This window comes from Oncorhynchus mykiss, chromosome Y (genome assembly GCF_013265735.2).
Source record: "Oncorhynchus mykiss isolate Arlee chromosome Y, USDA_OmykA_1.1, whole genome shotgun sequence".
NCBI classification, from domain to species: domain Eukaryota; kingdom Metazoa; phylum Chordata; class Actinopteri; order Salmoniformes; family Salmonidae; genus Oncorhynchus; species Oncorhynchus mykiss.
The window spans coordinates 14,073,161-14,090,346 of record NC_048593.1 but is presented as its reverse complement, the minus strand read 5'-3'; the positions used below and the strand labels follow the sequence as shown (position 1 = coordinate 14,090,346).

Sequence of the window (17,186 nt, the reverse complement as noted above, 5' to 3'; positions counted from 1 at the left end):
ATCTTTTGAATGTTAATTTGGAGCAGTTATTGGAAACCATGGACATTTTTTTTTATCCAACTTTGCATCTGCAGAGTTATTCTGTTTTTAGTTTTTTTTATTTTTTTATGTTTTTGTAAAATGTTGAATAAATTGTTAAAAGTAGTCCTTGTGCATAGAGTTGTATGGTTTTGTGAAACGTTTAAATCAATGGTATTTGTTTGGCATACATTTTTTTTTAAAGTGAGAAATCTGAGTCTCAGTGCCATTCCGTTATCGTGGAATTGCCCTAAATCTATATTAGCGCCATTAGCTGGAATCTAATTATAGGCTGTGTACCCGGCCAGGCTCTGTAGTAAACCTTGCTTTCCTGTTTTTAGAGCTTAGAGAGGATGAGTGGCCCAGTCTAACGCTCTGCAATCCAAACTAGGCCAGCCAGCGGTGACTATGAGGAGAGCAGTCGCTATCTCCAGTACACATACAGCAGTGTGCCTCAGTGGAAGTAATCCCGTACCCAGCTACCATGGAGCCAAAGTAATCAGAGATGAGATTTTCCCTGATGAATCAGGAATTTCATTCCAGTTTTCCAGAATGGGGCGATCTTAAATCGCTGTGGATCATTCAGATGTGTTTAACGATAGCCTTTTCTTTCATGACTGCCGTGCTGTGGTCATCAAACCCTTGAGAAATGACACAGTAAAATGTGGTGGGGTGTGCGGCTCTCTGTGCGGACCCACTGAACCTCACAGCTCCACATGCTGCTCCGGATCTATAGGCCATCCTCCGATACATGTGTATTCAGATGGTGGAATAATATGGGCAGTGTTGTGTCTGAACGGCTGTGCTGGGAGACGATCACTCAGCACTGGCAGCAGTTTCACAAAGGGGGCATCAACACCAGCCTGTGAAGCACCATTCAATTGATCCGATTCAACGCAGAGGCCAAACGGGTCTATAATAACTCAGGGATTTATATAGACGCCACAGGAGATGACCCATGCAACCTACTGTATGCCAGTGATTGTGGCGTTAAGGTGCTGCTGACTGACTGCTGTCCGTTAGGGTGTCAGTGGCTAAACCATGCATGGCATGACCTCACGCTTTGCCTTTATCCTGATTAGTGGAGACTGGTCCTCTTTAGGCCTATAGATAGCCCCACTGAGGCTATACAGCTAGCCTGTGTTATACCACCTCTTCTCTCAAGTCTGGACTCTCTCACTCGCTCACTTTCTTTTCACAAGTCTGGATTTTGCAGAGCTAAGGCTGCAGCACCTCCATGTGTCACTTGGCTGAGAACTAGCTATACCCCCACCCAATATCCCATCTAAAAGCCTTTGGTGTTGTACATTTTGTGTGTGTTGGATGTCCCTTGTTGAGAACATTGGTCTCCCCCTTAGAGTCCAGTCCACCGCTGCATCACTGCTGCCCTAGTTGTTCCTATTGTACAGAGTCAGGACAACACGAGCACCACTGAAGCCCATTTTAATAGACGTATGCAGTGTGGCCAGGCATAGTCATGGACAGATTATGGATTTGACTGTTGGGTGGATATGCTGTTTTCTATGCATTTTTAGCTGTGTGTTTACCACCCACACACTTTGAGAGCACAGAGTTTGTCATTTAAAATCCCTCTCCGCGTTTATCGCTTAAGGCTAAGCGAATAAAGTGCTGCATATTTTTACATGGCATATTGAGAGATCTGGATGGATGGGAGTTAGAATGAGGATATTTTAAGGAGAGACAGTTGACTTGACTAAAAGCAGCCTGAAGAGTAGAGTGGATTCTGTATGCAATATACATTTTTAGGAAACTAACCACGTGGGGGTTTAGATGAGATACTGTGGAAGACTATCATCTGCGTGGTTGAGGAGATTTTGGGGTAGGTTGTGCAGTCAGAACGTGTGACGGCTCAGTAGCCTATTTCCCGATAGGAATGTGCTGTGTTTGAACAGTGTAACGTAAGAGGGCATCATCTGTCAACTATTTCTGTTTGTGCTTTGTTGTCGTGTCATTTTAGTTTCCGTTATACGTGTATTTATCCACGTCTTTGTGGGTGTGCGTGTGCATTCTGTCATTTTTCATGTGCTTTGTGGGTGTGCGTGGGTGAGAGACTTTGTGGGTGTCTGTGAATGTGAGTCTCTGCCCTGCCTGTGTTTTGTGAGTCGGAGACTCTGTTTGTGTGTACACTGCCATACCTGTGCCAACCCAGGGCTTTGTATGGTTGCGCAGGTTGCAGTTCCCTCAGTTGGCCTTGCGGCGTCGTCTTGGCCAGTTGAGCTGCATGTCCCGGCCCGTCTTGCGGCTGCGCTCATGGCCGCTCAGCTTCCTCTACTACTTCCTGACCTTCGGCGCACTCAAGCCCCTGGCCAAGGTTGGCTGGAGACCAACAAGCAGGGTGAGTCCTTCCCTACTAACGCGCTACTACAGCGTTTTTCTCGTGTGTGTGTGTGTGAGAGAGAATGAATGACTGAATGTCAATCTCAGCATCCAGAGGTACCTAGTCCTATAATACTAGTTGAGTTAGGACACCAGTTCCTCCCAAACAAAGTAAATAGCAGCTGGAACACTTGAAAAAGCACTTTAAATCCACTTTAATAAACCCCTATGTTCATTACAGTTCCTACCAAACAGTTTGTTTCCCCTGCATCGTGGCACCAGGTTTTCTTGGCTAGAAGTGCTCTGTTAGAGAGCCACTGATGTGTGAGGTGCCCCCCCCCCCCCCCCCCCCCCCCCCGTCACAGATGGCCGGACCCATATGGACCTGCAGAGCTCTGATCTCGGCCCAGGCTCTATCGTAACGCCTATCAAAGGCCCTTTGTGTGATCCACACAATAACGGGAGGAATGCTTTGTTTTCTTCTCCTGCTGTGCTCGCTCACACTGTCGCGGTAAAGGGGCGAGTGAGTGGCCTAAGTTTCAATGGATGCTGTTTCCCACCTTACCATCAGCCAATAAGCATTTAATGTTATTAATGAAATGTTGATCTATTCCACCTCCCTTGACCTATTAATCAAAGTGGATACTTAATCATGGGGAGAGAACTTATCTGCCACCCATATCCTCAGCTGATCTATTTCCTGCAGTTTGGACAAGATTTGTGATCATCTCTGGAGCTACAGGACCTTACTGCCTAGTGAGTTATGTGGGCGGGTCCAGACTCCGCATGCAGCACCGGTTTGGCTTAAATTCAGGAGGGTGCGCAAAGTTCCAGAGAATTTGCATTGAAATGTTGTAGACAGACATGCTTCTCTCTATTGTGCACATTGAATCGGTTTGTCAGTTTGATCCATACATTATATTTCTATTGGCAATGTTAAGCACCAAAATAAGCTCCAGTATTTCTCCACTGTATTTCTGTTTTACAGTCTGAACTCTGATCAGCTTTAAGGTTTTTAATCCTGGGGTCACATGGCTTTTTGAGACCCTCCTACCTACCTGTTAAACTCCTATTCTATTGCAGGTCTATTTTAAATCTGATTTCTACGTGTATTACCCTGACCTCACATCTGAGACCACGTAAAGAAATGGCTATTTCAATATATTTTTTTACTGTGCCGGCGGTCCATTCGTAGCCGCATTGGATTTGAGATGGAATATCATTAAGGGCTTCAGCTGTTCGGCAGGGATAAGGGGTGGGGAAGATCCCCAGGCGGCTGATCCCTAAAGTGCACAGTTAACCAATTAGAATTCAATAATTTATTTATGAAGCCCTTTTTACATCAGCTGATGTCACAAAGCGCTGTACAGAAACCCAGCCTAAAACCCCAAACAGCAAGCAATGCAGGATGTAGAAGCACGGTGGTTAGGAAAAACTCCCTAGAAAGGCCAGAACCTAGGAAGAAACCTTAGAGGAACCAGGCTATGAGGGGTGGCCAGTCCTCTTCTGCCTGTGCCGGGTGGAGATTATAACAGAACATGGCCAAGATGTTCAAACCTTCATAGATGACCATCAGGGTCAGATAATAATGGTAATCACAGTGGTTGTAGAGGGTGCAACAGGTGTAAATGTCAGTTGGCTTTTCATAGCCGATCATTCAGAGTTATAGACAGCAGGTGTGGTAGAGAGTCCAAAACAAGCAGGTCCAGGACAAGGTAGCACTGGACGTGAGTAGGTCAGGGTTCCATAGCCACAGGCAGAACAGTTGAAACTGGAGCAGAAGCATGACCAGGTGGACTGGGGACAGCAAGGAGTCATTAGGCCAGTTAGTCCTGAGGTGTGGTCCTAGGGCTCAGGTCCTCTGAGAGGGAGGAAAGAGAGTGATAGAGAGGAAAGAGAGTGAGAGGGAGCATACTTAAATTCACAAAGGTCACAGGATAAATCATGAGAAATACTCCAGATAGAACAGACTGACTATAGCCCCCTGACACACAAACTATTGCAGCATAAATAGGCTGAGACAGGAGGGGTCGGGAGACACTGTGTCCCTGTCCGACGATACCCCTGGACAGGGCCAAAGAGGCAGGATATAACCCCACCCACTTTGCCAAGGCACAGCCCCACATCACCAGAGGGATATCTTCAACCACCAACCTAATACCCTGAGACAAGGCTGAGTAAGCCCACAAAGACCTCCCCCGCGGCACGAACCCGAGGGGGGCGCCAACCCGAACAGGAAGATCACATCAGTGACTCAACCCACTCAAGTGACGCACCACTCCTAGGGACGGCATGGGAGGGCACCAGTAAGCCAGTGACTCAGCCCCCTTAATAGGGTTAGAACCAGAGAATCACAGTGGAGAGGGGAACCGGCCAGGCAGACGGCATGGGCGGTTCGTCGCTCCAGTGCCTTTCCGTTCACCTTCACACCCCTGGACCAGACAACCCTCAATCATAGGCCCTACTGAAGAGATGAGTCTTCAATAAAGACTTAAAGGTTGAGACCGAGTCTGCGTCTCTCACATGGATAGGTAAAACAATTAGCTCTATAGGAGAAAGCCCTGCCTCCAGCTGTTTGCTTAGAAATTCTAGGGACAGTAAGGAGGCCTGCGTCTTGTGACCGTAGCGTACGTGTAGGGATGTACTACAGGACCCAATCGGAAAGATTGGTAGGAGCAAGCCCATGTAATGCTTTGTAGGTTAGCAGTAAAACCTTAATCAGCCCTAGCCTTAACAGGAAGCCAGTGTGGAGAGACTAGCACTGGAGTAATATGATCAAATTTTTGTTGGTTCTTGTCAAGATTCTAGCAACTGTGTTTAGCACAAACTGAAGTTAATTTAGTACTTTAGCCGGAAAGTAGAGCATTGCAGTAGTCTAATCTAGAAGTGACAAAAGCATAGATGCAGAAAAATTTATAATTTTTGGACAGAAAGTTTCTGATTTTTGCAATGTTATGAAGATGGAAAAAAGCTGTCCTTTTAAACTATTCTTCTTAAAGTTTTGGAAATGTACATGATCTGTGCGACTTCTGAGGGTTCACGTTTGGCTTCTACAATGCACCTGTAATCGAAGACCGTACTTCAGGAGTGCAAAAGTTCAATCTATTCAGGCGTGTTAAAACACGGTCAACTCTCGCTTGCTACCTATCCTGCATATGGCCTTGATGCAGTTGACTTTAAATGCTCTTTTCAGAGTTGAGATGGCGCCTTGCCTTAAGCTTAGTGATCTAGTCAACTTTATAGCCTCGTCTGCCATGGTTCTAGCTTCTCCTGCTACAGTTCACCCAGTAGAGAAGTAGTAGCCCTGTCTCATCTGTGTGTGTAGTCTTGCCAACTGCTATGGTTGTTTGGTGTAACAATGAGCATAGGGAGTTGGCCAGACAGCACAAACCAATCTGGGATAAGCCAGGATGCAGCCAATGTGAGAACATGCAGTTTAACTATGTGTAGGCTAACCCAATCTCTCCCTCCCTGGCCCAGGTTGCTCTGTACAAGACCATCCCAACACGGCTGCTGTCTCGGGCCTGGGGTCGCCTGAACCAGGTGGAACTACCGACCTGGCTGAGAAAGCCAGTCTACAGTCTGTATATCTGGACGTTTGGTGTCAACATGCAGGAGGCGGCTGTGGAAGACCTAATTCAGTACAGGAACCTGGGAGAGTTCTTTAGACGGAAACTCAAACCGGCTGTCCGGCCCGTGTGCAACTCGCACTGCGTGGTGAGTGTGTGTGTGTGTGTATGCGTGCGCGTGTGTACTGTGCCTTCAAAGTATTCATACCTCTTGACTTATTCCACATTTTGTGTTACAGCCTGAATTCAAAATGGATTAAATATATTTTCTCTCATCTACACACAATACCCCATAATGACAGTGTGAAAACATGTTAGCAAATGTATTGAAAATTAAATGCAGAGATGTCTAATTTACATAAGTATTCAACCCCTAAGTAAGTACTTTGTAGAAGCACCTTTGGCAGCGACTACAGCTGCACGTCTTTCTGGGTAAGTCTCTAAGAGCTTTACTACACCTGGATTGTGCAACATTTGCACGTGTATTAATTTCAGAATTCTTCAAGCTATGTCGTCGTTGTTGATCATTGCTAGACAACTATTTTCAGGTCTTGCCATTTGATTTTCAAGTAGATTTAAGTCAAAACTGTAACTCAGCCACTCAGGAACTTTCACTGTCTTCTTGGTAAGCAACTCCAGTGTAGGTTTTAGACCCACCTATGTGAAGCTGGCCACAATAAGGAGTAGACACAACAGTGGAATTTGCGGTTCACCTTCAAAATATGTCTCTAATTGAAAGTGATACAAATAGTGTAATCATGCCATAATGTAATAGATCATGCTAAACGATGTTCGAATGTTATATAAATTCATCAGAGACTTTGTTAATTTGACCAAAATCACGTGTTAGACTTGAGAATTGCATTGGGGGCGTGTACTTATTTCACTGTACAGCCTATGGATTGTGGATCAATGGTACGGGGTATCAGTGTGCTCCGTGACATCCTCAGAACATTAGCATCGTAGCTCTTATTGCGTGACTCTAAAACCACTGAAATAAGCAACGTTTATTATACCAGTCAACCTGCTATTTGGTTTGAACACTATTCCAGAGGAAAAACAATACAACATGGATGTTTTGGAGTCTGATAACTCCGTGAAGGACTTGGGTACTGAGCAGACTGATACCCCATTTCATTTCCCACAGTCAAACTCCCGCAATAGGAGCTAAGATGCTAATATTTGTGTGAACTCTTCAGTTATGTTCTGTGGGTGTCACCAAGTAGACTGATACCTAATTTCATTGCTCTACACTCCAACGTTGTTTAACATTATCTAGTCTAAATATGGCATGAATTCACTAATTGTAACCATTTGCATCACTTTCATAGAGGGACTTTTTTGCGGATTGTTTGAAGGCGAACCACGAATTCCACTATTGTGGCTAATCCTTATTGTGGCTAGCTCCACAATACATAACCCGGTCCGGTCAAGCCACACTAGCCAGATGAAGCTAGCTAGCTGCTTATAAGGTTAGCCTGGGGTTTGTTATCTAGCTTTATTTCTATGAACTGAAGTTAATTAGAGAACAAGTGGCTACCTAGATTCCAAGAACACAGGATGAGATGTTACTATCCTTTGTGCAAGCACTTCCAAGAGTTCATGAATGAGCCTGGTGAAATTTGGGGAGCGCATCGTCAGTAGTGTACCTTTTGGTTCCTAGGGTGTTTCGGCCTTTCACACTATACACCCTCCCCAAAGGCGGCCAGCGACAGGGTGATCAATCCTACGCTTGCGTCCCATTCCCAATTAGTCATAGGAGTTGCCTTGTTGTTGATAGCCAACATCCCATGGTACTATGCATGGCAGGGGGCTACCTCCTCCCTGAGTCAAGCATTGTTGACCGCATACCTCCTGGCCCTCTCACTTCGGGGCCCAGCTGGGGTCTTTCCTCTTCATCCAGAGCCACTGACTGCTGCCTTCTGCCGCCTCCGATACAGCTTTGATTGCCAGGTCTCTAAGCAGTCTGGTTGTAGATGTTGCCACAAAACCTCTGCAGCCCACCTCCACTGGTTGGACTTCTGTGTTCCAGCCATGATGCCGTGCTTCGGCAGCTAGATCGGCATAGCGCAGATGTTTTCGCTCATAAGCCTCTACTGACTCCTCCCAGGGTACTGAGAGCTCAATGATGAAGACCTTCTTGAGCGAACGGGACCAGAGCACCATGTCAGGTCTTAGGGTGGTGGTTGCAATCTCCGGAGGAAACACAAGTTGCCGGCCAATGTCAGCTAGCATTTTCCAGTCGCGGGCCAAGCGCAGCTGGTCTCGCTCTAATGGTGTAGAGCCGCTCTTCGGTGGTTTAGCCCCTTCGCGGACAAAGGTTGTCCGTAAGGGATGTGATGCTGCTGGGGGTAGTAGGGAGTTGGTGGCAGCTCGCTTGTCCTCCAGGGCGGACGCAAGGTTTTTAAGGACTTGGTTGTGACGCCAAGTGTAGCGTCCTTGGGTGAGGCTTGTTTTACAACCTGTGAGAATGTGCCTGAGGTTGGCTGGCATGGAACAGAGGGCACAGTCCGGATCTTCACCATACCATTGGTGAAGATTAACTGGTGTTGGAAGGACGTCATATGTTGCTCTGATGGAAAAGCTCAACCGCCTCACTTCCATGGCCCACGGATCCTTCCAGCTGATCTTCCTCTTCTTCACACTGTCCCATCGAGTCCACTGTCCCTGTTTGGCAAGAGAGACTGCCTTGGCCCACCTTGCAGCCTCCTCCTGATGGCGTACTTCCTGCGCTACCATCTTCCGCCGCTCTGGTGCAGTGGCCTTACTCCAAGTAGCACGGCTAGTTAGCCCAAGGCCTCCTCTCCCTTGCTGAACATGACCCACAATGTCAGCATGTCTGAGGGCTGCTGTTGCCTCCTGGACTGCTTTTCCTGGCCTCCATTTGCGCCCAGTTGCTAAGGTCGGCGCGTTGTTGCTCACCACTGGGTCTCGAGATTCATTCAGTGTCATCTGGAGCCTGGTTTTTGCACACTTGAATTCCTCTGTTAGACTGGTGAGGGGCAGCTTGAGGACACCATCTCCATAGAGGCCTATGGTGGTAAGGCATCGTGGAACTCCGAGCCACTTCTTTAAGTAGCCTGTGACTCCTCTTTCCATCTTCTCCACTGTTGAGATTGGAACCTCATACACTGCTAGGGGCCACAACACCCGGGGTAGGAAACCAAACTGCAGACACCAGGCCTTTAACTTTCCAGGTATCTGGGTGTTGTCGATGGACTGTAGGCTACTACTGATGTCTTTGCGCAGCTGTTGCACCTGGTCTTTGTCCTTCAGGCTTGCATCATACCACCTTCCAAGGCTTTTTACCAGCTGCTCAGACACTGTTGGGATTTGGTCATCTCCGATGAAAAATTTCAGGTCAGAGAGTACTCCCTTCACAATCGAGATGCTGCGTGACTTGGATGGTTTAATCTTCACACGGGCCCAGCTGATGTTCTCCTCAAGTTTTCTGAGCAGTCTCCTGTTGCATGGGACAGTGGTGGTCAATGTTGTAATGTCGTCCATGTAGGCTCTGAGTGGAGGGAGGCGGAAACCAGAGTTGACTCGCTGTCCACCAGCAACCCATTTTGAGGATCTGATGATAACCTCCATTGCCATTATGAATGCCAACGGAGAAATGGTACATCCCGCCATTATACCTGCATTCAGGCACTGCCATGAGGTGGTGAAGCAGAACTGCAGATCCTGAAAGTACGACTTCACCAGGGTGGTGATGGTGTCCGGTATGTGGAAAAATCTGAAGGCAGACCACAGGAGTTCATGGGGCACAGAGCCAAATGCATTGGCGAAGTCGAGGAAGACTACATGGAGGTCCCTTTTCTCCACCTTGGCCATTTGGATCTGGTGCCAGATCATGCTGGAATGTTCCAAGCAGCCAGAGAACCCTGATATTCCTGCCTTCTGTACAGATGTATCGACGTACGCATTCCTTTGCAGGTACTCGGCCATCCTCTAGGCAATGACCCTAACGAAGATTTTACCCTCGACATTCAGTAAGGAGATTGGGCGGAATTGGCTGATGTTCACTGCATCCTTCTCCTTAGGGATCAGGACCCCGCCTGCCCTACGCTACACTTTGGGTATTATCTTATTTTGCCAAGCTGTTCTCATAAGCCTCCAGAGGAACCTCAGGACGTCTGGTGCGTTCTTATACACTTTGTACGGGACTCCATTTGGACCTGGGGCTGATGCTGTTCTTGCCCGTCGAACTGTGTTTTCCACCTCTTTCCATGTCGGAGAGCTGGTCTCAATATGATGTTCCGGGGGTTCAATGGGTGGGATATCTGATGGGATGGCCAGATGTTCATGTCGCTTTGAGTCAAAGTTTGTTGTTCTCAGGTGCTCCTCTAGGTCTTTCTTTGTTGTTTTTAGAGCTCCACTTTTTTCCTTCGTGAAGAGACCTTTAAGGAACTTGAAGGGATCTTCATAGAATCGAGTTATTTCTTCCTTCTGCATTTCCGTAGGTTTTCTGCTCTACAGAGGGATGCCAACCGGGTTTTGATGTCAGCCTGAAGTGCCTCTATGCCCTCCTTTTCCACTTCAGAGGCCTTCTTCCACTGTTTCTTAAGCTGTCTCCTTTCTTGAACGAGGCGCTTGATTTCTTGTTGCCTCCTGGAAACTGGTGGGGTTAGAACCTTTCTCCCGCCTTTTGTCTCTTGCGCTCCAAAGCTTTCTGCCCCGTACTCATAGATGATGTCCCCCATCCTCTCCAACTTCTTCTCCACTGTGCCTCGAAGTTTCTCTAGCTAATACTTACATGGATTTCTAAATCATTGCTAAGAATATTGATAATGAATGCAGTTTCTACTGGTCATTGTTTTCAGGCTGGTTGCATTGGTGCTACTTAGGTACCAAGCTAAAGCTAGCTACCCCAGAAGTTGCTAGTAACATCTGTATCAAACATATAAAAAAATGTTTATCCTTCTCGTTTGAGCTTGATCTTATTTCAAATGCTCCCATTCTGTGGAACAAATAATGCCTTATTAGCGACGCAGTATTGTAAACACATCGTGTAGACAGGCATTTTTCGGAAGTCTGAATCTCAGTCTTAGGGTTAAATATTAATAGCCACTTTGATAGTAAGGCATGGCTACACACAAAAACAACAATGATGAAAATATAAAAATGGTCGTACTTTAGAGGAAAATTGACCGTTATGGATGTACAAAATTAGTGTTTATATACAACCCCCAGCCGTGTCGTATTGGCCATATACCACAAACCCCGAGGTGCTTTATTGCTGTTAAAAACTGGTTACCAATGTAATTAGAGCAGTAAAAATTTGTTTCATCATACCTGTGGTATACGGTCTGATATACCACGGCTGTCAGCCAATCAGCATTCAGGGCTCAAACCACCCAGTTATAGTTGTAAATAATGATTTGTAATTTATTTTTACGGTGAATAAAAAGTTGGCTACACACTCAACTCATTGTCAGATGTTCTGGTAATTATGAGGTGGATAGACAAATCTAGAAATGTGTTTATGCAGGTCCTAAGACGAGACGAATACAATTTTAGTTTCAATAGAATAGCATATTTTGAGTGTAATGTTAGGCTACTGGTCTGTTCAACCCATAGCTGTGCAAGGCAAATTAAATCAATAGTTCTTATTTTGTTAATTAAACAGACAAGAGACATACTTTTCCTACTTTCCCCTGCCCTGATCAGTCAACACACAGGGCCTATAGTTTATAGTAAGATTTAATATAATGGAATATAACAGAATAAAATAGAAAATATTTAGAATGTGTGGAACCGCTGTCATAACATTTTATTTCACATTTATTTTTTGCTATAGAAGCATTATCTGCTCTATCCAGGTTAGAAAATGTTCTGCCCTGGATGAACCTCTGTAGGATGATATCAGAGTTTCTTTATTGATCCACGTTGGACGTGATCACACCTTCTCGCACTTTCTTTTTCAAACTCCCAACAGGACTTTTAAATACACTACCGCAATCGTGACTAGGTCGGTTGGTGGAAGTAAAAGTACAGGCTTTGTTACCGGCAGATATATATAAAGAAAATGCGGAAACATTTGGCGGCATTGGTAAAGTTGACTGACAAACGTCTTGGTGTGAAAGGTGGCGTAAAGGTGCCGTATTCACACCCCCTGACTTTCTCCCCAAAAAATGGTATTACAGCCTGAATTTAAAATGGATTGAATTTGTATTTTGTGTTACTGGCCTACACACAATACCCCATAATGTGAAAGTGGAATTAGGTTTTTAGAAATGTTAACAAATTAATAAAAAATGAAACGCTGAATGGTCTTGTCAGTAATATTCAACTCCTTTGTTATGGAAAGTCTAAGTTCAGGAGTAAAAAATGTGCTTAAGTCACAAGTTGCATGGACTCCGTATGTGCAATAAGTATAATTTTTTTAATGATAACCGATATGTGGGGTACAGAGATGAGGTAATCTGTAAGGTCCCTCAGTTGAGCAGTACATTTCAAACACAGATTTGTCTACATGGAGTTTTACATGGAGTTTTTTCAATGAGGAGGACACCTATTTTGTAGATGGGTAAAAAAAATCAACAGACATTCAATATCCCTTTGAGTATGGTGAAGTTATTCATTACACTTTGGATAGTGAATCAATACAACCGGTCACTACAAAGATACAGGCGTCCTTCCTAACTCAGTTGCCGGAGAGGAAGGAAACTGTTTAGGGATTTCACCATGAGGCCAATGGTGGTTTTAAAACAGTTAGTTTAATGGCTATGATAGAAAACTGATGGCTCAACAACGTTGTGGTTACTCCACAATACTAACCTAAATGACCGAGTGTAAACATGCATCCCTTTTGCAATAAGGTACTAAAGTAAAACTGCAAACAATGTAGTAAAGAAATTAACTTCATGTCCTGAATACAAAGCTTTATGTTTGGGGCAAATCCAACACATCACTGAGTACCGCTCTTCATATTTTCAAGTATGGTGGTGGCTGCATCATGTTGTAGGTATGCTTGTCATCGGCAAGGACAAAGCTGTTTGTATTTTTATAAAAATAAATGGAATAGAGCTAAGCTCAGGCACAATCCTAGAGGAAAACCTGGTTGTCTGTTTTCCAACACACTGGTAGACCCATTCACCTTTCAGCAGGATTATAACCTAAAACACAAGGCCAAATATACAGCTGACGAGCTTATCAAGATGACGTTGAAGGTTCCTGAGTGGCCTAGTTACAGTTTTGACTTAAATCGGCTTGAGAATCTATGCCAAGACTTAAATGGCTGTCTCGCAATAATCAACAACCAACTTGACAGAGGTTGAAGAATTTAAAATGTGCTAATATTGTACACTCCATTTGTGCAATGTTTTTAGAGACTTACCCAGAAAGATGCACAGCTTTAATTAATTGCTGCCAAAGGTGATTCTAATATGTTTTGGCACCAGGGTGTGAATACTTATGTAAATGAGATCTCTGTATTTCATTTTCAATACATTTGCGAACATTTCTCAAAACATGTTTCCACTTTGTCATTATAGGGTAGGTGTGTGTGTGTGTGTGTGTGTGTGTAGATGAGTGAGAAGCGATATTTAATCCATTTTGAATTCAAGCGGTTATTCAACAAAATGTGAAATAAGTCCAGGGGTATGAGTACTTTCTGAAGGTACTGTATATTCTAGACATAGAGGAAGGTACTGTATATTCTAGACATAGAGGAAGGTACTGTATATTCTAGACATAGAGGAAGGTACTGTATATTCTAGACATAGAGGAAGGTACTGTATATTCTAGACATAGAGGAAGGTACTGTATATTCTAGACATAGAGGAAGGTACTGTATATTCTAGACATAGAGGAAGGTACTGTATATTCTAGACATAGAGGAAGGTACTGTATATTCTAGACATAGAGGAAGGTACTGTATATTCTAGACATAGAGGAAGGTACTGTATATTCTAGACATAGAGGAAGGTACTGTATATTCTAGACATAGAGGAAGGTACTGTATATTCTAGACATAGAGGAAGGTACTGTATATTCTAGACATAGAGGAAGGTACTGTATATTCTAGACATAGAGGAAGGTACTGTATATTCTAGACATAGAGGAAGGTACTGTATATTCTAGACAGAGGAAGGTACTGTATATTCTAGACATAGAGGAAGGTACTGTATATTCTAGACATAGAGGAAGGTACTGTATATTCTAGACAGAGGAAGGTACTGTATATTCTAGACAGAGGAAGGTACTGTATATTCTAGACAGAGGAAGGTACTGTATATTCTAGACAGAGGAAGGTACTGTATATTCTAGACAGAGGAAGGTACTGTATATTCTAGACAGAGGAAGGTACTGTATATTCTAGACAGAGGAAGGTACTGTATATTCTAGACATAGGAAGGTACTGTATATTCTAGACATAGAGGAAGGTACTGTATATTCTAGACAGAGGAAGGTACTGTATATTCTAGACAGAGGAAGGTACTGTATATTCTAGACAGAGGAAGGTACTGTATATTCTAGACAGAGGAAGGTACTGTATATTCTAGACAGAGGAAGGTACTGTATATTCTAGACAGAGGAAGGTACTGTATATTCTAGACAGAGGAAGGTACTGTATATTCTAGACAGAGGAAGGTACTGTATATTCTAGACAGAGGAAGGTACTGTATATTCTAGACAGAGGAAGGTACTGTATATTCTAGACAGAGGAAGGTACTGTATATTCTAGACAGAGGAAGGTACTGTATATTCTAGACAGAGGAAGGTACTGTATATTCTAGACAGAGGAAGGTACTGTATATTCTAGACAGAGGAAGGTACTGTATATTCTAGACAGAGGAAGGTACTGTATATTCTAGACAGAGGAAGGTACTGTATATTCTAGACATAGGAAGGTACTGTATATTCTAGACAGAGGAAGGTACTGTATATTCTAGACAGAGGAAGGTACTGTATATTCTAGACAGAGGAAGGTACTGTATATTCTAGACAGAGGAAGGTACTGTATATTCTAGACATAGAGGAAGGTACTGTATATTCTAGACAGAGGAAGGTACTGTATATTCTAGACAGAGGAAGGTACTGTATATTCTAGACAGAGGAAGGTACTGTATATTCTAGACAGAGGAAGGTACTGTATATTCTAGACAGAGGAAGGTACTGTATATTCTAGACAGAGGAAGGTACTGTATATTCTAGACAGAGGAAGGTACTGTATATTCTAGACAGAGGAAGGTACTGTATATTCTAGACAGAGGAAGGTACTGTATATTCTAGACAGAGGAAGGTACTGTATATTCTAGACAGAGGAAGGTACTGTATATTCTAGACAGAGGAAGGTACTGTATATTCTAGACAGAGGAAGGTACTGTATATTCTAGACAGAGGAAGGTACTGTATATTCTAGACAGAGGAAGGTACTGTATATTCTAGACATAGGAAGGTACTGTATATTCTAGACATAGAGGAAGGTACTGTATATTCTAGACAGAGGAAGGTACTGTATATTCTAGACAGAGGAAGGTACTGTATATTCTAGACAGAGGAAGGTACTGTATATTCTAGACAGAGGAAGGTACTGTATATTCTAGACAGAGGAAGGTACTGTATATTCTAGACAGAGGAAGGTACTGTATATTCTAGACAGAGGAAGGTACTGTATATTCTAGACAGAGGAAGGTACTGTATATTCTAGACAGAGGAAGGTACTGTATATTCTAGACAGAGGAAGGTACTGTATATTCTAGACAGAGGAAGGTACTGTATATTCTAGACAGAGGAAGGTACTGTATATTCTAGACAGAGGAAGGTACTGTATATTCTAGACATAGGAAGGTACTGTATATTCTAGACATAGGAAGGTACTGTATATTCTAGACAGAGGAAGGTACTGTATATTCTAGACAGAGGAAGGTACTGTATATTCTAGACATAGGAAGGTACTGTATATTCTAGACAGAGGAAGGTACTGTATATTCTAGACAGAGGAAGGTACTGTATATTCTAGACAGAGGAAGGTACTGTATATTCTAGACAGAGGAAGGTACTGTATATTCTAGACAGAGGAAGGTACTGTATATTCTAGACAGAGGAAGGTACTGTATATTCTAGACAGAGGAAGGTACTGTATATTCTAGACAGGGGAAGGTACTGTATATTCTAGACAGGGGAAGGTACTGTATATTCTAGACAGAGGAAGGTACTGTATATTCTAGACATAGAGGAAGGTACTGTATATTCTAGACATAGAGGAAGGTACTGTATATTCTAGACATAGAGGAAGGTACTGTATATTCTAGACATAGAGGAAGGTACTGTATATTCTAGACATAGAGGAAGGTACTGTATATTCTAGACATAGAGGAAGGTACTGTATATTCTAGACATAGAGGAAGGTACTGTATATTCTAGACATAGAGGAAGGTACTGTATATTCTAGACAGAGGAAGGTACTGTATATTCTAGACATAGAGGAAGGTACTGTATATTCTAGACATAGAGGAAGGTACTGTATATTCTAGACAGAGGAAGGTACTGTATATTCTAGACAGAGGAAGGTACTGTATATTCTAGACAGAGGAAGGTACTGTATATTCTAGACAGAGGAAGGTACTGTATATTCTAGACAGAGGAAGGTACTGTATATTCTAGACAGAGGAAGGTACTGTATATTCTAGACAGAGGAAGGTACTGTATATTCTAGACATAGAGGAAGGTACTGTATATTCTAGACAGAGGAAGGTACTGTATATTCTAGACAGAGGAAGGTACTGTATATTCTAGACAGAGGAAGGTACTGTATATTCTAGACAGAGGAAGGTACTGTATATTCTAGACAGAGGAAGGTACTGTATATTCTAGACAGAGGAAGGTACTGTATATTCTAGACAGAGGAAGGTACTGTATATTCTAGACAGAGGAAGGTACTGTATATTCTAGACAGAGGAAGGTACTGTATATTCTAGACAGAGGAAGGTACTGTATATTCTAGACAGAGGAAGGTACTGTATATTCTAGACAGAGGAAGGTACTGTATATTCTAGACAGAGGAAGGTACTGTATATTCTAGACAGAGGAAGGTACTGTATATTCTAGACAGAGGAAGGTACTGTATATTCTAGACAGAGGAAGGTACTGTATATTCTAGACAGAGGAAGGTACTGTATATTCTAGACAGAGGAAGGTACTGTATATTCTAGACAGAGGAAGGTACTGTATATTCTAGACAGAGGAAGGTACTGTATATTCTAGACAGAGGAAGGTACTGTATATTCTAGACAGAGGAAGGTACTGTATATT

The 17,186-nt window shown here is 43.5% G+C and overlaps 1 protein-coding gene across 11 annotated transcripts in view; it reads left to right on the top strand.

Annotated features, from left to right (window-relative positions):
* pisd (phosphatidylserine decarboxylase) overlaps nucleotides 1-17,186 on the top strand; it is a 49,665-nt gene that overhangs the window by 23,929 nt on the left and 8,550 nt on the right. For 5 of the 11 annotated variants that reach the window (XM_021590720.2, XM_021590721.2, XM_036967746.1 and 2 more), the window contains 2 exons: nucleotides 2,209-2,374; nucleotides 5,836-6,072. In XM_021590720.2, coding sequence (XP_021446395.1) covers nucleotides 2,209-2,374; nucleotides 5,836-6,072 — 403 coding nt within the window. Of the gene's footprint in view, nucleotides 1-487; nucleotides 514-2,208; nucleotides 2,375-5,835; nucleotides 6,073-17,186 lie in introns of those variants that run through there. The other 6 variants (XM_021590716.2, XM_021590718.2, XM_036967749.1 and 3 more) reach the window with 2 other exon arrangements.